Source organism: Trichechus manatus, unplaced genomic scaffold (assembly GCF_000243295.1).
Source record: "Trichechus manatus latirostris isolate Lorelei unplaced genomic scaffold, TriManLat1.0 scaffold00008, whole genome shotgun sequence".
NCBI classification, from domain to species: domain Eukaryota; kingdom Metazoa; phylum Chordata; class Mammalia; order Sirenia; family Trichechidae; genus Trichechus; species Trichechus manatus.
The window spans coordinates 27,623,543-27,643,506 of NW_004443944.1; the positions used below are offsets into that span (position 1 = coordinate 27,623,543).

Below are 19,964 nucleotides of genomic sequence, written 5' to 3' on the forward strand. Positions count from 1 at the left end.
CTTCCATCTGTCTGGGGTAGGGGGTGGAAGAGCCTTTCCATCTATCTGGGGTAGGGGGTGGTAGAGCCCTTCCATCTGTCTGGGGTAGGGGGTGGTAGAGCCCTTCCATCTGTCTGGGGTAGGGGGTGGTAGAGCCCTTCCATCTATCTGGGGGTGGGGGGTGGTATACTTGTGACAAGGTCTGCAAGCTGCAGGTTGGAATTGGCATCGCCATGTGTACTGCTAACGAGAATTTGTTCCTAATGATGTGCCCCTGCCTTCTTCCAGGAAGGCCTTTGGGGCTGCAATGACTCTGCAGAGAGGACCCCATGCTTTGGGAGGTGTGGGAGGATACCCAAGGCCACCCTACTCCCAGGGTCTTCCCTTGGGGTTGGCTGCGGGTTGTGGACGGCCAGGGATTGGGTTTAGGGTGGTTCAGGGCCCTGTGTGGAGCTGGGGGCCCATACTCTGGGACCAGGGTTGGAGGTGTGGTTGGGACTGAGTCTGGCACAGTATTTGGGCATGGCTTGGAGATTGTTTGAGGCTGGCTGCCTGTGGCTGAGATCTGGGACTTGGGGGGCTCAATTTGGAGCCAAGATGAAGGGTCTTGTCCATGCTCTGTCCAGGGCCCATGTGAGAGGGGTCTGGTGCCAGGGTGGGGGCAGTGCCTAAGGGCTCCACTGAGTTAAGGCCCTCCTGGACTGATGCAGGGTCCCCTTGGTGCTGAGCACTCCCTTGGCGCTGATAATGGACCTTTGCCGTGTGCTGTGGCTCTTTGGCTGGTGTGGGTGACCTTTAGGGAAGATAGCAGGACCAAGGTGGGTCTAGCAACTGCTCCCTGATCTTTGCTGGGGCATCAGACCCAATGGGTGACTTCAAGTGATCTCTGCCCCTCTCTTGACTCTGTTCAGCCATTCATCCAATACTCCCATCCCTTCTATGTGCCAAGCCCTGTTGTCAGTGTCCCCATCATTCAGATGTAGCAAGATGCCAGCCCTGCAGCCTCACTCACATGTGGGAGGTGAAAGCTGTGGCCCCCTGCTGGTCATGTAGCTGAACTGCCCCTGCAGCTGCTCAGGGCGCTGCCCAGAGTACACCCCGTGGCTGCCTAGGCTGACTGGGGTTTGAGGGAAGCAGCTGGGACCCACCTCAGAGAATCTGCCTGTCAAAGCCTCTCATCGCCACCTCCACTCCTGAGATCCTGGGATGCCTGCCTCATCACTGTTCCAAAAGCCTCCCTGCTCCACCAGGACTACCTGGCTTTCCAGGAACACTGAGGTGACCCTGGAGATCCAGGGTCCAGTCATCAGCGCTGTGTGATCTTCACCCCTGCCATCTCAAGGCCCAGAACTCTATACTGGAGTTTCCTGTGCCCCCAAACCCCCGCCCTGTCCCTCCCATGAACTCAGAGAAGACCAGAAGGGCCCTTTCCCTCAGCTCCCTATCCCCTTCCCCCTAGTGGTCTGGTCTCAGCTGAGCATGGAACCCACTTATTGAAGAACTGGTTGGGCAGAGTGGGGCTGTGGGCCACAAGGCTTCAGGGACCCCCAGACCCTCTCCAGGCAGGACCTGAAAGTCAGGGAGGAGGATCAGGGCAGCTACTGGGGATGGGAGAAAGGGGCGGGAGGGTGTTGGGGCCTAAGAGTTACCCTGTCACACCCCAACCCCAGACACACAGACCCGAAGTAGTGCTCAGCCTTCTATTTGAGATTTGCCTCCCCTGGCCCAAATTCCACACTGCATGCATCTTCTTGAGGACACGCCCGAGGTGGGGTGGGGTGTGTTCTGGTGGCTGGGCAGGGTGTAGAGGAGGGGTCCTGTCCTCTGGGAGGGGACCTTGGTGTGAGGTTTGTGTTTGTGGCAGTGGCTGTGAAAGGGCTTTCAGGCCCTACGTGGGGTTGCGCGTGAGTGGTGTCGGACACCTGGACACAGGGCCCCTTCCTCCTAGGTGGCAGCCTAGAGCTGGGCAAGCCATAGCTGAAGCCTGGGCTCCCTTGAGGAGGCTTCCCCGGTCCCTCTAGGTCCTGCCCTTCTGGTGCATCCCTGGAAGATGGTCCTTCCTTGGACGGGTCAACGACTCCCTCCCATATCTTTGGGCATGGTGGGAACACCTGCCTTATGTTGACTGTGCCCTTCCCTGGCACTGCCCGTCTGTTGGCCTGTTTCCTGTGATGGGAGCTAGGGCCCTAACCCTCAGAGGAAGGATCCCCTGTGAGGGTCTTGTGGGGCCGTGGACAGGGAGATGGTATAGGCGCGTGAGCGTGGTGGGGAGGTGACTGGGACAGGGGCCTGGGCATAGGGAAGGGTAGGGGTGGCCTAGTCATCCTTGTCTTTGGCGCCATGTTTGAGGATGCGAGTGAACTCCACGTAGTTGAAGTTGCCTTTTTTATCGATGGGCGCTTCACGGTACATCTCGTCCACTTCCTCATCTGTGAACCGGTCGCCCATGGTGGTGAGCAGCTCCCGTAGGTGGTCCTCGTGGATGAAACCTGGGGGTAGGGCCAGGGTTCATGAGATCAGGGCTTGGGCTGCGTGGCAGTCAACACCCCTACCCCTTGGCCTGCCAGCTCTTGTGGTAGGGTAGGGGCTGGGAAAATACACACCCCTGGTCTCTGGTGCAGTGGTTAAGTGCTTGGCTGCTAACCAAAAGGTCGCAGTTCGAATTCACCAGCTGCTCCCTGGAAACCCTATGGGACAGTTGTACTCTGTCCTGTAGGGTCGCTAGGAGTCGGGATTGACTCGATGGCAGCAGGTTTTTTTGGTTGGTCTCTGAGGACATGGGCAGAAGGCTTGCAGGGTCCCAGAAGGAAGGATTCTGCAGGGCACAGTCCTTGAGGTGCTTCTGTGGGGAATTTGGGGTCGTGAGTGCAGAGGGTGCTGGGCATGTCCTGCTTCATTTGAGAGCATGAGCATGGAGTGCCGCTGTTTGAATTTGAATGTTGATTCCTCTCCTTCCAGCTTTGTGACCTTGGGCAAGTTACTTAACCTCTCTGTGTCTGTTTGATCTATAAAATGGGGATGAAAATGTGGCAGCCTGGTGGGGGGCTGTGAAATTAGTCAGGAACGTGTTCTGAATATGCTTACGGACCCTGAGAAATCCTACTGCTGCTGAAACTATGGCTGCCATCGTTACTGTGGCTGTGTCCTGGGGGAAACAAGCTGTGGGATACGAAGCCTCTGGAAGGTCTAGAAATGGGTGCTGGTTCCTGTGCTTTGTTGGCAAGAAGAGCACGAGGTGGTTTGATCTGTTGAAAGGTGTAAGGCACAGGGAAAGTGTGTTGGGCCAACAGGTGAAATCAAGAGTGGGGAGATTTGGCGGCAGAAATCGGAATGGGGCTGTTAGGTCTAGCATTTCAGGGAGAGGACAAGGAGGCAGCATGGCTTTTCCTGGTGACAGAAACAGGTGTGGCTGGCTTCTGCTCTGATCTTTTGGGGCAGAGGCGCTGAAGGCCCACGGGTGTTCAGGCTTCCAGCCGGGGTGCCTACCTGAGGCCTCCTCATCGAAGCAGGCAAAGGCGTTGCGGATCACATCCTCAGGGTCAGTGCCGTTCAGTTTCTCCCCAAACATGGTGAGAAACATGGTGAAGTTGATGGGCCCCGGGGCCTCGCTCATCATGCCCTCCAGGTACTCGTCCGTGGGGTTCTTCCCTGTGGTAATGGGGCATACAGGTCTGCTGTCACCGGGCCTCCTCCTGTCCCCACCCTGGGCCACGCCTACCTCCTCGTCCCCTCCCTTGTGACCCAGAGTGAGAGTCCCACAGATGGGCGATATTAAGTGTTGCAGACTGTAAAGCACTGGGCCTGGGTGGCCAGTTTCCTGACTGCTTGTGCACACTACTGGCTCCCGCCTCTTGGGCTCTGGAAGCGTAGGGTTGATGTCACCTAGTGCCACTCCCTGGCTACCTTGTCCAGTTTCCCCTTCTGGTCTGGATATCACTGATGAGCAATGCTCTCTAAAGAGGGACCATCTGCTGGCTGCTCACGCTTGTCTGGTGCTCCCCGGCCTCACTGCATTTCACTCTTACCTCTCGTGAGCTCAGCATCTCAGCCCCACTTCACACATGCGAAACCTGAGGCTCAGAGAGGTGAGGCCACTTGTCCACGGTCACACAGTGAATACAGAGTGGAGCCTGCGTTTGAACCCGGGCACCCTGACCTCAGATTCTAGGCATAGTTTCCAAAGTGGTTAAAACAATAAGCCTTGGTGTTACCCAGACCTGGGTCTGAATCCCAGCTCTGTGCCTCTGTTTCCCCTACCTCTTAGGAGAATTGTGAAGATAAGTAAGGTAATGGTTGTAAAACACTCAAAGCAGTGATTGGCTTAGCCCTATGGATGCTGGAATCAACTGCTATGTTCAAATCCCGCCTCTACCACTTAATAGCTATGTGACCTTGGACAAATTACTTAACCTCTCTGACCCTCAGTTTCGTCACTTGTAAAATGGCAAGGATAGTCACATCTACTCAATAGGATTGTTCTGAGATTTAAGATAATGCCGGCAGAGCTTATTATTATGATTTTATTATTACCTGTTCTTTTTTTTATTTTAATTTTTCATCCTGAGGATGATGTTCTTAACTAGAAGGCTGTGGAGGATCTGGGGACCCACAGACATGAGCTCCAAACATGGGTGTGCACTTTTCTGGCTGGATGTCCAAGGTTGTCATCAAGTCACGGGAGTTTGGGGCCCGGGTGCTGGGGTACCGCCTTGTGAGTAAGGAGTCATGTCCCCGCCTCCCCTGAGATCATGGGGCCGCACTGTGTTCCCATGCAATAGTCAGGGAAGCTGAGGGCCGAGAGGAGCTGTGACTCTTGGACCCCAGAGCAGAGGGCCACTCTGCTCACACAAACTGGGGCACTTAGGGCCAGTCCTTCCCCCTCACTGGGCTTCCGTCCTCATTTGTGAAGCTGGAAGGCCTGGATGAGGGGCTTGGGGTGTACTACCACCAGTGACCTCCTTAGGGGAGGGAACCTTCTAGAGAGCCTGGCCTGAAGCTGGAAAAGGGTGACGCCGAGGGTGGGGCCAGTGTCGGCATGTCAGCCCTCCCCCTCAGGGCCATCCAGTCCTGTCCCCATATACCCTGGGAGTGGGCATGAGGGCCACAGCCACCATCACACAAGAAGGAAATGGGCACAGAGTGCCCCGCACCCCCAGCTAGTGAGGGGCAGAGCCAGGGACAGACCCAGGACTGTCTGTCCCCAAAGCTTGTGGCTTTACCATGGCTGCCTCCCTTGCTGCTAGAAACTCCCCTTCCTGCCCAGCCAGTGTCTGGTCTAGGTGAGGGATGTGCCAGGAACTGGGGCAGAGGGGAGTTGTATGTGGGGAGGGATGTGAGGGCAGGGCCACAGGCTGAGGGGTGGCGTCTGGAGGTCCAGCCTCTGGGCCTCAGTTTCCCCAACTGAGCAATGGAGACTTGGACTTGATTCCTGAGTCCTTCAGCTCTAAGATTCTGATTCTTGGGGAAATCACTGTGGTCAGAGAGACTCTGAGAGGCTGGGACGGGTGCCCTCTGAAGGAGTGGAGGGTGCCCTGGCCTCTCTTCTAGACCTCAGTTTCCCCATCTGTACAATGAGAAGTTGGACCAGCTCTGTGCAGTTCAAACTTTCTGTAAGTGAAATGTTGCCAGTGGCCCAATCTTCAGATCTGTGTGAGGGAGTTTTGCTCTGGAGTCAGCCTGTCTGAGTTTAAATCCAGCACTAGACCTCACAGAACTGCCCCGTGCCTCAGTTTTCCTATCTGTTAATGGAGAAAATAATCACACCTACTCTCTAGGGTGGGTACCATATGTTCACCTACACAGGAAGTGCTCTGTAGGTGAGGAGGAGCCTCTCTGCCCGCACCCCAGCCCCACGTACACCCCCTACTCCTGCCTGCTCACCCATCGAGGCCAGCATGTCGTGCAGGTCCTCCTTGTCAATGAAGCCGTCGCGGTTCTGGTCGATCATGTTGAAGGCCTCCTTAAACTCCTGAATCTGGGACTGATCAAACATTGCGAAGACATTGGAAGTGGCCCTCTGCGGCCTCTTCTTGGTGGTCTTGGCCTTGGCGCGTTTGCTGGACATCTTGGCTTTCGGAGGGGGGGGCTTCTCTGCAGGAAGGGCTGCAGGGGAGGGGGTGTGGGTATGACACTGGACCAAGGAACCTTCCTGCCTTCCCTAGACCAGCTCCGAGGCCTGGCATTCAAGGCCTCCCACAGGCTTGGGGCTCCTGCTACCCAATTCTTCACAAAAGTAGACATTCCCAGGCTGTGCCCTTGGACAACTTCCTCTACCTCTCTGAGCCTGCGTCTACCCATCTGGGAATGGGGACATGAGGAGTGTCCCACAGCAGAGATTAATTGACTTAGTACCTGAAAAGCACTTGGCATGGTGCCAGGCACAGGGCCTGAGTAGGCTGTTTCCACTGTGACTATCTGGGTAAAGCACTTAGGTTTGGGCTCTGTGCCTATAATTCTCGTTAGCATTTACACCATCCATCTCTCTCTCTTCAGGTGATAAGGTGGGTGGGCATGTGGCAGGCAGTGAGGGCCCCAGTGAGGGCTGCCTTCTAGGCTCCCTGGTCTCCAAGGAAAGAGCTGGATCAGCTGCCCTCCCTGTGCATTCCTGACATTCCTCCTTCTCTCCCCTCCTCCCCTGCCATCCCTCTGTGCTCCCTTCTCTCAAGGTTCTAGTAGGCCCAGCTCTGGGCATTCTTACCCCACCCCCTACTGCCCACACAGCTTGACCAGCCCCCAGAGGATGACAAATCTGGTTTGAGTCCTACTCCTTGTTCTCATTCCCCAGTGTTTATAGTGGTGTAAGCCCCCGGCCCGGGCTGAGAACCCAGCACCCTGTCACCCTTGTTCAAACCTGGCCTCCTAGCCTCCAGCCAATCTCTCCCATCCCAAACAGACCCAGACCTGAACCTGCCACTTTCAAGCACTTGAAGATTCCCGTGGTCCCTGAACAAGTCTGGGCCCCTCAGCCTGATATTCAAGTCCCTGTGTGAACCCCACTTGCCCCCATCCATGACCACAGCACCCATCTTTGTCTCCTTGCGGTCTGCAGTTCCGCCAAGCTGGGCCTCTGTTCCCCCAACACCTCCAGACTTTCCTCCTTGGTCCCTACCCCTGGAATGCCCTTCCTCTTCAGCACATTTCTTGAGACACTCCCTCCGGAAGCTGGCCCCTGCCCTTTGCTTTGAGAGCAAACATTTAAAAGCCTTTCTCTCCCTCCCGATCAACAGTGGGGCTTAATAGATGCTGGCTTAATGAGTGACTGAGGGCAGCCTTGGCCAGTCTACTGCTCCTCTGTACAGGCAGGAAACCAAGGTTTAGCAAGGGGCTCCTTCCCGGAACCCTTGTCACAACTTGTGGGGACTGTGCCCCTGAGGATGTAGGGTCATTTGCTCCTTGGCTGGGGCAGTTGTGGGCCTGACTGAGGCCCCAGGGCTGCTGCCACCTCTTTCCTCTGTCCTGAGCCCCTTGGTCCAGGACTTCCAGGAAGCCTTCTCTGCCTGTGCTGCCTCTGTTTTTCACTCCACACGTGTGGCTGTGAGTGCCCCTCAAGTTGTTTCCAGGCCTTTATCCCATGACCCTGTTCAAGTGATTCTCGATCTTTGGCTCCCAGCCCCTCCCCAAGGGTCACACTGCTTATAGTCATGAGACCCTGGCTGCCTGGGTCCCAGTGGACCAACATAGTGGCCCTCGGCCATTTCTTACATGGTTCAGGGTGAGTGGACAAAAGCCCTTCTCACCCCGTGACCTGGGTGGGGGTGGGACAGTGTCCAGAGTCCTGCCTTGGGGAAAGGCCAAGGGCAGGAGCCATCGTTTCCAGAAGCTGGTCCTTCTCCTCTCCTGTGGTTTAGTGCTTCAAGGGGCTCAATCCCTCTGGGCCCCATGGTTTCTGGGAACTTTGACTCATGGCGCCCACAGTAGGCTCTGAGGAGAAGTTCACTGTGCCCAGCAGAAGCCTGTGATGGTCGTCATCACTGTTGCTACCACCTTATCTGCAAAGCTCTGGAGCAGGCATGGCCAGGAGGAGAGAGGACACCAAGGCCAGAAATGACTGGCTTGGGGGAATGGCTAACAGCCCACCCACTGCTGTCTAGGTCTGGCTGGGCCCTGTTTCCATGGCCACCCTGTCCTACCCTGTTCTACTGAGGACCATGACGTGGCTGAGAGCACTGTGCTTTAGTTTGCACAAGGCTGCCATGGCCATCCCAGCAATCTCTGGAAGCAAGGAGGGTAAGGGTGTCCCCACTGTGCAGATAGAAAAACTGAGGCCCAGGAAGGGAAAATGGCCTGCCCAGTGAGAGGGGCAGAGTCCACTTGGAAGTCAGGACCCCGGATTCCCAGCAGCTCACCACCAGCCTGGGCTTGAGTGAGTAGGTGGCAGACTTGGCCCATGGTGCCCTCACTGCTTGAACAGAGAAGGAAATGTCTATCCTAAGATGTCCATGGGGAGCCTCTGGGAACCAAGGGGCTGAGAACTGTGACCAGAGGCAGTTTCTAGGCTTGGTTGGGGGACAGGGGTCAGGAAGGACCTGGCCCTTAGCCCTGGAGCCATCTCCTCTCCCACCCTGACAGATCTAAGTCCCAGGGGTCCCAGACACAGCTGGTGATTGGCCTGGTGGCTGTGACTTGATGCCACCTCCCCCTTACTGGTGCCTGAACACCCACCATAACAGCAAAGACTTGGGCCAAGAGCCCCACCCTTACCTCATAGTCCCCATGCTGGACAGTGCTAGATACCTTGCTGGCTCGTGAACTCACCTCTATCCAGCTCTTTCCTGAGAGCACCCAGAGCAGCTGGAGGGCTGGGAAGGAGCAGGGACTGGTTTCCCCAGCCCTGAGTCCTTGTTTGGCCCCCTAGGCAGTGAGCCCAGCAGGGCCCTTGGCCGGCTTTCCCCACCCAACAGGCACAGATGGCCCAGAGAGGGGAGGCGCCCCACCTATGACACACAACGTTTGGTGTGTGTGTGGGGTTCCCTGGTCTCCATCCCTCTCTTGTGTCCCAGATTGTGGGGAGATGGGAGATGAGGGAGGGGCTGTGGATGCCCTGGAGGGAGTCTCACAGATCCCAGCAGAGCTGTTTCCTCGTGTGACACACACGGGTTCATTGGGTCGGGGAGTCCAAGTGCTGGAGATCACAAACCACCCCATGCCTCAGAAGTCTGGGCTTGGGGTCTCCAGCTCCACACCCAACTGGCAGAGCCAGGACCACCTCCTTCCCTCGCCAAAGAACTGCTAGTTCCCCCAGAGCCCGGAATATTCCCAGTCCCACGCCAGAATCCCTGCTGGGCCAAGCAGCCTCGCAGCCCCAGCCCCACAACTGCTATCCGTGCCCAGAGGACCCCCCACCATTGCCGTCCGTGGGGCCTGCCCCAGGTTCCAGCCCCCTTCGTGGCCAAATTGGGACCAGGCCACCTCGATCTCGGCCCCGGCGTTTAGAACCCTATTTTGGACAGCCTGGCCCCGGCGTTTAGACCCCTATTTTGGACAGCCTGGCCCCGGCCCCTGGCGGGCTCCCACCTGGTGCGGAGAAGGCGCTCTGTGCGTGGCGCTGCCGGCCCTCAGGTCTGGGCGCTGCTCGGAGTGGGCGGGGCCGGGCGGCCAGGCCTTACAAGGCAGAAGAATGTGCGCGCAGAGGGCGGGGCGGGGCCTGGATCGTGGCAGACCACTGGGCCTTATTTGGCCTCGACCCACGAGCTGGGAGGCAGGGGCGAGCCCGGGTGAACCTCCCCTCATTGCCACTCCCCAGGGAGGGAAAGGGACCTCCCCCCACCCATTGTAGGGAGGGGAAGCTGATGGGGATGAGGAAGCAGAGTGTTGGGGATCCTGACATGCTGGGGCGGGAGCTCTGTCTGGGCGATGTCCCTGAGGCTGACTGAGCATCCAAGGGCTTCCAGTTCTCAGACCCTGTCCCTCCAACCCCTCAACAGGCCCCACTGCCCAGCGCCAGTCCCCTACCCCCGTGGGAAGGCACTAAAGCCAAGTATAGCTTTTTTCCAGTCTGAGAGAGGAGGCGTGTCAGAGAGGACCAGTTTTCCTCATGCAGAGGGCCACTAGGCAGGCCCCCAGGGGCGTGGAAAGCACATAGGGGTCGGGTGGGACCACGCCTGGGCAGCCTGCTTTGGCTCAACCCCCCTCCTCTCCAGCCGCCCTCGGTTTAGTCATCTGTAAAATGGGCGGGTGGTGGTGAAGTGAGAGTGGCAGAAAAAGCCGCACAGCCACGGAGAAGCCAGCGAGAGGGGGCAGGAGACTAGGGGAGCCACAGGCTGCATCACATGGCAGCACCCCTACCCTTCTCTTAATTGGCCTGAGACAGAGGCTGGGAGAACGGGTATGCCCCACAGGCACCTGGCCCTGCCCACCATTTTGACCCCTGAAGCAACACTTACACATCAGTCCCAGCCCAGCTTTCTCTCCCAGCCTCCTGAGTTGCATCATGGATGTTCCCAAGGGAACTTGCCAACACCCAATTATTTATTATGTAAATATTAACTGAGCACGTACCTGCCAGGCACAGTTACTGGGTGCTGGGGAAACAGAAGTGAACTAAAGTCCTCGTCCTCATGAAGCTTTCTTTTGTGGAGGAAAATACAATTAGCTCACCCCATGGCTGGTGGTAATCCGTGCTTTGGAGGAGAATAAAGCAGGATGGGGGTGGGGAAGTGTAAAGAGGGTGTGTCTTATAGAGGGGGGGTCAGAGAAAGCCCCCTAGGAAGTGACATTTGATCCATCCTGAAAGGGGTGAGGGAGCCGAGGAAGGTCACTCAAGAGTTGGAGGCAGAAGTCCTGAGGTGAGCCTTTGAGCTGAAGGGGTGAAGGGAGACGGGTGGGAGGTAAGGTCTAAGGCAGCAGGGACCTTTTGTAGGCCACTGGTAAGATATCTGTGAGTTCTGACCAGAGGGTAACATCATCTGGCTTATGTTTTAATGGAACCCCTTTAGGTGCTGTGTTGAAAATAGACTGAAGGGGCCAGGGCAGAAGCAGGGAGACCAGCCAGGAGCTGTTTGGCCAGAGATGGTGTTGGCTCAGAATAGGGTGGTGGCAGTGGAGGTGGTGAGAAGGGGTTGATTCTGATAATATTGTGAAGGTGTGGCCAATAGGCTTTGCTGATGGATTGGAATGGGGTGTGAAGGAGTCAAAGATGTTGATTCCAAGGGTTATTTTTTTGTTTTTGGTCTGAGCAACTGGAAAGATGTTGTTGTTGTCAGGTGCCATCAAGTAGATTCTGACTCATAGTGACCCTGTGCATCACAGAACGAAACACTGCCTGGTCCTGCGCCAGCTCACAATCGTTGTTATGCTTGAGCCCATTGTTGCAGCCACTGTGTCAGTCCATCTCTTTGAGGGTCTTCCTCTTTTTTGCTGACCCTGTACTTTACCAAGCATAATGTCCTTCTCCAGCGACTGATCCCTCCTAATAACATGTCCAAGGTATGTAAGACATAGTCTTGCCATGCTTCCTTCTAAGGAGCATATTGGTTGTACTTCTTCCAAGACAGATTTGTTCGTTCTTTTGGCAGTCCATGGTATATTCAATATTCTTCGCCAACACCACAATTCAAAGGCATCAATTCTTCTTCAGTCTTCCTTATTCATTGTCCAGCTTTCGCATGCATATGATGCGATTGAAAATACCATGGCTTGGGTCAGGCGCACCTTAGTCTTCAAGGTGACATATTTTGCTTTTCAACACTTTAAAGAGGTCTTTTGCAGCAGATTTGCCCAATGCAGTGCATCTTTTGATTTCCTGACTGCTGCTTCCCTGGGTGTTGATTGTGGATCCAAGTAAAATTAAATCCTTGACAAGTTCAATCTTTTCTCTGTTTACCATGATTTTGCTTATTGGTCTAGTTGTGAGGATTTCTGTTTTCTTTATGTTGAGGTGTAATCCTTACTGAAGGCTGTGGTCTTTGCTCTTCACCAGTAAGTGCTTCAAGTCCTCTTGACTTTCAGCAAGCAAGGTTGTGTCATCTGCATATTGCAGGTTGTTAATGAGTCTTCCTCCAATCCTGATTTCTCGGATGATTTGCTCAACATATAGATTGAATAGATGTTGTGAAAGGATGCAACACCGACGCACACCTTTCTTGACTTTAAACCATGCAGTATCCCCTTGTTCTGTCTGAACAACTGCCTCTTGATCTGTGTACAGGTTCCTCATGAGCCCAGTTAAGTGTTCTGGAATTCCCATTCTACTGGAAAGATATAACTGTTCTTTTCTAGGATGGGGAGACTGTGGGAACAGCAGGTTTTAGAAGAGATCAGAAATACCATTTGGACATATTAGTTTTTTAATTTTTATTTTTAAATAATTTTTAACTTAAAGTTACACAAATTGTAGAAAGAACTGTATGCCTTCATCCAAACCAAACCCCTTGACTTCAAGTCGATTCTGACTCATAGTGACTCTATAGGACAGAGTAGAACTGCCCCATAGACTTTCCAGGGCTATCATCTTTATGGAAGCAGACTGCCACATTATTCTCCTACAGAGCAGCTGGTGGGTTTGAACTGCTGACCTTTCGGTTAGCTGCTGAGCACTTTAATCACTGCACTACCAGGGCCCCTTATACCCATATACTCCAATTGTTAACATTTGGCATGTTTTGTTTTGTTATGTTCTCTCTTCTTTCTCTCTTTGAACCATTTAAGAGGAACTTGTATAAATTATGCCCTTTTACCCTTAAATACTTCAGCATTGTATCTCCTAAAAAAGGTGATTTCTCTTACATATCCATAGTACAGTTATCAGAATTAGGAAATTTAACACTGATTCAATACTCTTATCCAATTTATAGTCCATATTTAAGTTTTGCCAATTATCCTAATCATGTCATTTATAGAAATTTTTTTCTGGTCCAGGATGTAATCCAGAATCATACGTTGCCATTTTTCTTCAGTCTGGTTTTTTACATTTGAGATATAATTTACATACCATAAAATTCACCTTTTGAAGTGTGCAATTCAGTGATTTTAGTATATTCGCAAGGTTGTGCAACCATCAGTACTATGTAATTCCATGACTTTTCACCCCCTCCAAAGAAGCCCGCCCCCATTAGCAGTCATTCCCCACTCTCCCCCAACCCCTGCCCCTGCTAACCGCTAATCTACTTTCTGTCTCTATGGCTTTGCCTATTCTGGATATTTCATATACATGGAATCATATAATTTGTGGCCTTTTGTGTCTGGCTTCTTTTATTTAGCATAGTGTTTTTAAAGTTTATCAATGTTAAAAATATGTATCATTCCTTTTTATGACTCTGTTCCTTTTTAAAATGACTGAATGGATATATACCACATTTTGTTTATCCATTCATCATCTGATAGACATTTGAGTTGTTTCTACTTTTTGGCTATTATGAATTCTGCTGTTACCAGCATTTGTATGTAAGTTTTTGTGTGAATGTATGTTTTCATTTCTCTTGGGTATATAGCTAGGAGTGGAGTTGCTGGGTCATATGGTAACTCTGTTTAACCTTTTGAGGAACTGCCAGACTTTTTCCACAGCAGCTGTACCATTGTACATTCCTACCAGTATTGTATGAGGCTTTCAATTTCTTCAAGTCCTCGACAACTGTTATTTTTGGTTATAGCCATACTAATGGATGGCGAGTAGTATCTCGTAGTTTTGATTTGTATTTCCCTAATGACTAAGCATTTTGAGCATCTTTGCATGTGCTTGTTGGCCGTTTGTATATCTTCAATGGAGAAATGTCCGTTTAAGTCCTTTGCCCATTTTTAAATAGGATTGTCTTTTTGTTCTTGAGTTGTAACAGTTCTTTATATATTCTAGACACTAGATCCTTATCAGATATATGATTTATAAATATTTTCTCCCATTTGGTGGGTTGACTGTTTTTTCATTTTTTTAGTAGCATCTTTTGATGAACAAAAGCTGTTAATTTCACTTAGCATGATGTTTAGTGTCCTTTGATGCATAAAAGTTTAAAATTTTGATGAAATCCAATTTATTTGCTTTTTTTCTTTTGTTGCTTGTGCTTTTGGTATCATACCTAAGAATCCACTGGAAAATCCAAGGTGCTAAAGATTCACACCTATACTTTCTTCTAAGAGTTTTAGCTCTTGCATTAATGTCTTTGATCCATTTTGAGTTAATTTTTGTATGTGGCGTGAGGTAGAGGTCCAACTTCGTTCATTTGCATGTGGATATCCAGTTGTCTCAGGACTATTTGGTGAAGAGATTATTCTTTCGCCATTGAATGGTCTTGGCACCCTTATTGAAAATCAATTGACTATACAGATCCGTGGTTTTATCTCTGGACACTAAATTCTGTTCCATTGGTATATATGTCTATCATGCCAGTACCACACTGTTATTTTTTTTTAATTTAGGCTTGATTTTAATTTTTTTGTGTCTTGATTTTTTCCCCTAAGTTTTATTTATTTTGTTATTTTTAAGAATATACCCAGCAAAACATACACCAGTTCGAGTTGTGCAACCATTCTTACCCTCCTTTTCTGAGTTGTTCCTCCCTCATCAATATCAACTCACTGTCATCTAAGGATCCTATCTCATCTTTCAAGTTGCTATTGTCAGTTTGATCCCATATAGATAGTTCTTAAAAGAGCATAATGCTCAAGGCAGGCCTTTTTTACTAGTTAAGCTAAACTATTGTTTGGTTTTAAGATGTCTTCAGGGGATAGTTTTGGTTTAAGGTTTAAAGATTATCTCAGGGAAGTAGTTTAAGGAGTTCGTCCACCCTCCATGGCTCCAGACAGTTTAGAGTCCCTGAGAACTTTAAATTGTTTTGCATTTTCCCCCTTTTGATCAGGATTCTTCTGTGGAATCTTTGATCAAAATGTTCAGTAATGGTAGCTGAGCATCATCCAGTTCTTTGTCTCATGGCAAAGGAGGCAGTTGTTCATGAAGGCAATTAGCCACACATTCCATATCCTCCTCCTATTCCTGACTCTGCTTCTCCTCTGTTGTACCAGGTGAATAGAGACCAATTGTTGTGCCTTGGATGGCCGTTTGCAAGCTTTTAAGGCCCCAGGCACAATGCAACAAACTAGAAAGTAGAACAGAAGCACTAAACACACTACTAGGCCAATTAACTGAGATGTCCACTAAAACCATGACCCTAAACCTCCAAACTAGGTAACCAAATCCCATGAAGTTTTTAGTCGGACATAAGCAACCTCAGCAGCTACTCTTCTTTTTTTCTGTTGTTGTAAATATATCTATCACACAACTTTTGCTAATTTAACTTTTTACAGGTGTACAACTTACAGCAATTACAATAATCGCCTGTGCAACCCTACCCTTAATCAATGTGATTTTTCCATCACCGTTCATCCCCTTCCCCCCCCCCCACACACCTGGTAACAACTAATTAACTTTGGTCTCTACACATTTGCCTTTTCTTGTCTTTTTATATAAGTGAGGTCATACAATATTTGTCCTTTTGTTGATTGTCTTAGTTACCTTAAAACAAACATTGCCATCAAGTTGATTCCGACTCATAGTGACCCTGTAGGACAAAGTAGAACTGCCGCATAGGGTTTCCAAGGAGCAGCTGGTGGATTCGAAAATGCTGTCCTTTTGGTTAGCAGCCAAACACTTAACCACTGTGCACCAGGGCCCCTTTAGTTATAGCAGCTTAATTATCTAGTGCTGCTATAATAGAAATACCACAAGTGGGTGGCTTTAACAAACAGAAATTTATTTTCTCACAGCTTAGGAGGCTAGAAGTCCAAATTCAGGGCACCAGCTCTAGGGGAAGTCTTTGTCTCTCTGTCGGCTCTGGGGGAAGGTCTTTGTCTTTTTAGCTTGTTTCCAGGTTCCTTGGAAATCTCCATGTGGCTTGGCATCAATCTTCCCGCCATCTTTGCTCTGGTCCTTTGTTTAATGTCTTTTATATCTCAAAAGAGACTGACTCAAGATACACCATATGCTAATCCTGCCTCATTAACATAACAAAGATAACCTTTTCCCAAATAGGATTATAACCACATAGAGGTTAGGATTTACTGTACATTATTTTGGGGGACATAATTCAGTCCATAACAGTGATTGACTTATTTCACTCAGCATAATGTCTTCAAGCTCCATCCACATTGTAGCATGTATCAAGACTTCATTTCTCCTGCTGGCTGAGTAGTATTCCATTGTATGTATGTACCACATTTTGTTTATGCAAAATGTTGATGGGCATTTAGGTTGTTTCCACCTTTTGACTATTGTGAATACTGCTGCAGTGAACTTGCACAAATCTCTTTTTGAGTCTCTGCTTTCAAGTTTTGTGGGTACATACCTAGGAGTGGAATTTCTGGGTCGTATGGTAGTTCTATTTTTAGTTTTTTGAGGAACAACCACACTGTTTGCCACAATGGCTATACCATTTTGCATTCCCACCAGCAATGGATAAGAGTTCCAGTTTCTTTCTTTTTTTATCTTAGCCATCTTAGTGGAAGTGAAATGGTATCTCATTGCGGGTTTAATTTGCATCTGTAATGGCTAATGATATTGAGCATCTTTTCATGTGTTTGGTGGCCATTTGAATGTCCTCTTTGGTGAAATGTCTATTCAAGTCCTTTACCCATTTTATGATTATTTGTCTTTTTATTCAGTTATCAAAGTTTTATATATATTTTGGTTATTACATTCTTATTGGATATATCCTTTCCACAGATATTCACCCAGTCAGTAGCTTGTCTTTTCACTTTTTTGTAGAGTCTTTTGATGAGCAAACATTTTTAATTTTTATGAGGTCCCATTTATTTATTTTGTATTTTGCTGTTTGCCCTTTTATTATTATGTTAAATAATTCCTTGTTGAAAGCTAGGCCTGACAGTGTTGCTCCTGCATTTTCTTCTAAGAATTTTATGGTTTTAGGCTGTACATTTAGGTCCTTAATCCATTTTGAATTTGTTTTTGTGCATGGTGTGAGGCATAGATAGTACCACACTGTTTTGATTGAGCTAATTGTTATATATGGTAGGAGATAGGCATCCAACTTCTTTCTTTTGTGTATGGATATCCAGTTGTCCCAGCATGATTTGTTGAGAACACTGGTCTTTTCCCATTGAATTATTGAAAATCAATTGCCCGTAAATGTTTGAGTTTTTTTCCCCCTGGACTCCCAATTCTATTCCATTGATCTATATGTCTATTCTTCTGCCAGTACTACATAATCTTGATTATTATAGCTCCGTAGTAAGTTTTGAAGTTGGGAAGTGTGAGTTCTCCCACTTAGTTCCTCTTTTTCAAGATTGTTTTGGCTATTTTTGGTCCCTTGCTTTTCCATATGAATTTTAGGATCAGCTTGTCAATTTCCACAAAAAAAGGCAGCTGGTACTTTGATAGGGATTGTGTTGAATCTGTACATCAATTTGGAAGTACTGCCATTTAACATATTGTCTTCTAATCCACGAACATAGATGTCTTTCCATTTATTTAGGGTTTTTTATCAGCTGAGTTCTTAGCCACTGAGCCACCAGGGCTCCTATTTTTTTTTTAATTATATAGTTTTCAGCGCACAAATCTTTCACTTTCTTGGTTTAATTTATTTATAAGTATTTTATTTTTTTGATGCTAATTGTAAATGGAATTGTTTTGTTAATTTCATTTCCAGATTGTTCATTGCTAATGTTTAGAAATATAACTGATTTTTGTATGTTCATTTTGTATCCTGCAGTCTTGCTATACTACTTTATTAGCTTAATACTTGTTTTGTGTGTATGTATGTATTCCTTATGATTTTCTAAGATATTGTCCTCTGAAAATGGAAATAGTCTTACTTCTTCTTTTCTAATCTGGGTACCTTTTATTTCTTTTTATTGACTAATTGCCCTGGCCAGAACCTCTAGTAAATGTTGAATATAAATGGTGAGAGCGAGCATTCTTGTCTTATTCCTGATTTTAGAGGGAAAAGCTGTCAGTCTTTCACCATTAAATGTGATGTTAGCTGTGGGTTTTTCATAGATGTCCTTTATCAGGTTGAGGAAGTTGTCTTCTATACCTAGTTTTTTGAGTGTTTTTATAATGAGAGGGTTTCGAGTTTTGCCATATGCTTTTTCTGGTCTATTGAGATGTTTTTAGTCTCTCTTAATCTGGAACAGTTCCACAGTTTTTATTTTTCTTTATTGAGGTGAATTCATATAACATACAATTAACCATTTTAAAGTGCACAATTCGGGGTATTTAGTTTATTAACAATGTTGTGCAACCACTAGCTCTAAGTTTCAAAACTTTCATCACTCCATAACAACACCCCATTAGTTACTCCCCATTGCCTGGTCCTCATCTTCTTGCAACTTCTAATCTGTTTTTTGTCTCTATGGATTTGTCTCTTCTGGATGTATCATATAACAGGATACATACACATCAACATGTAACCTTTTGTGTCTGGCTTCTTTCACTTGCCATGTTTTTGCAGTTCATCCAAATTGTAGCATGTATCAGGTCTCTGGAAACCCAGGTGGCATGGTGGTTAAGAGTTCAGCTGCTAACCAAAATGTCAGCAGTTCAAATCTACCTGGCACTCCTTGGAAACCCTATGAGGCAGTTCTACTCTGTCCTATAGGGTTGCTATGAGTCAGAATTGACTCGAGGGCAACAGGTTTTTTTTTTTTTTTTTTTTTTTAAATCAGGTCTCTGGGTAGTGCAAGTGGTTTGCACTCAGCTACCAACTGAAAGGTTGGTGGTTTGAACCCACTCAGCGGTGCCTTAAAAGAAAGGCCTGGTGATCTGCTTCTGTAAAGATTATAGCCAAGAAAACCCTATGTAGCTCAGTTCTACTCTGTAACACATGGGTCACCATGAGTGGGGAGCTGACTCTGCAGCAGCCAGCAAAACGTCAGTACTTTGTTCCTTTTTATGGCTGAATATTATTCCATTTATGTATACAGGCAGTCCCCAGGTTACAAACAAGATCCGTTCCTAAGTGTGTCTTTGAGTCGAATTTATAGGTAAGTTGGAACAGGTGCAGACGGTTCTTATTCAGCCTTACATTATGCTTTAGTGCAGCAATGGCTGAAGCCTTTTCAATGATTTCAAAGCTGCACATGCAGCACGTGAAGGTGATTGTGATGAAGAGTTTGTTGCAAGTAGGGGTTGGTTCACTAGTTTCAAAATGAGGGCAAAATTTATATAACATTAAAGGGCAAGTATGAGTTGTCCTTAAGTTGAATGTTTGTAACCTGGGAACTGCTTGTATACCACAGTTTGTTTATCCATTCATCTCTTGATGGACATTTGAGTTTATTCCACCTTTTGACTATTATGAATAACATTGCTATAAACATTTCTGTACAAATTTCTGTGTGGGCATATGTTATTTCTTGGGTATATACCTAGGAGTGGAATTGCTGGGTTATGTGGTAATCCTGTATTTAACTTTTTGAGGAACCACCAAACTGTTTTCTACAGCACCCATACCATTTTACATTTCCGCCAACAATATATGAGTGTTCCTGTTTCGCTACATTCTCTCCAACACTTGTTATTTTCCATTTTTTTAAATTAAAGCCCTCCTACTGGGTATGAGTTGGTATATCATTGTGGTTTTGATTTGAATTTCCTTAACGACCAATGATGTTGGACATCTTTCCATGTGCTTGTTGGCCATTTGTATATCTTCGTTGGAGAAATGTCTATTCAAATCCTTTGCCCATTTCTTAATTGTCTTTTTGTTGTTGAGTTGTAAGTGTTCTTTATATATTCTGGATGGTAAACTCTTTTCAGATGATTTGCAAATATTTTTCCCATTCTGTAGGTTTTTTTCACATTTTTGGTAATGTCCTTTGATGTACCAAAGTTTTTAATTTTTATTAAGTCTAATTTATCCATTTTTTCTTTTGTCACTGCTTTTGGTGTCAAGTTTAAGAATCCATTGCCAAATCCAAGGTCATGAAGATTTACACCTACATTTTCTTCTAAGAGTTTCATAGTTTTAGCCCTTATATTTAGGTTATTATCTAGTTTGAGTTAACTTTTGTCTGTGTAGTGATGTAGAGGTCCAGCATTATTC

At 48.1% G+C, this 19,964-nt stretch overlaps 1 protein-coding gene across 1 annotated transcript; it reads right to left on the reverse strand.

Annotated features, from left to right (window-relative positions):
• Positions 1-2,295: 2,295 nt before the first annotated feature.
• On the reverse strand, positions 2,296-9,542 carry MYL9 (myosin light chain 9). The gene is made up of 4 exons (XM_004370377.2): positions 9,493-9,542; positions 5,860-6,081; positions 3,466-3,627; positions 2,296-2,468 (listed from the first exon to the last, which is right to left on the reverse strand). The coding sequence occupies exons 2-4, from the start codon at positions 6,041-6,043 to the stop codon at positions 2,296-2,298; spliced, it is 519 nt and encodes a 172-aa protein (XP_004370434.1). The 5' UTR covers positions 6,044-6,081; positions 9,493-9,542.
• Between the last annotated feature and the right edge of the window lie 10,422 nt (positions 9,543-19,964).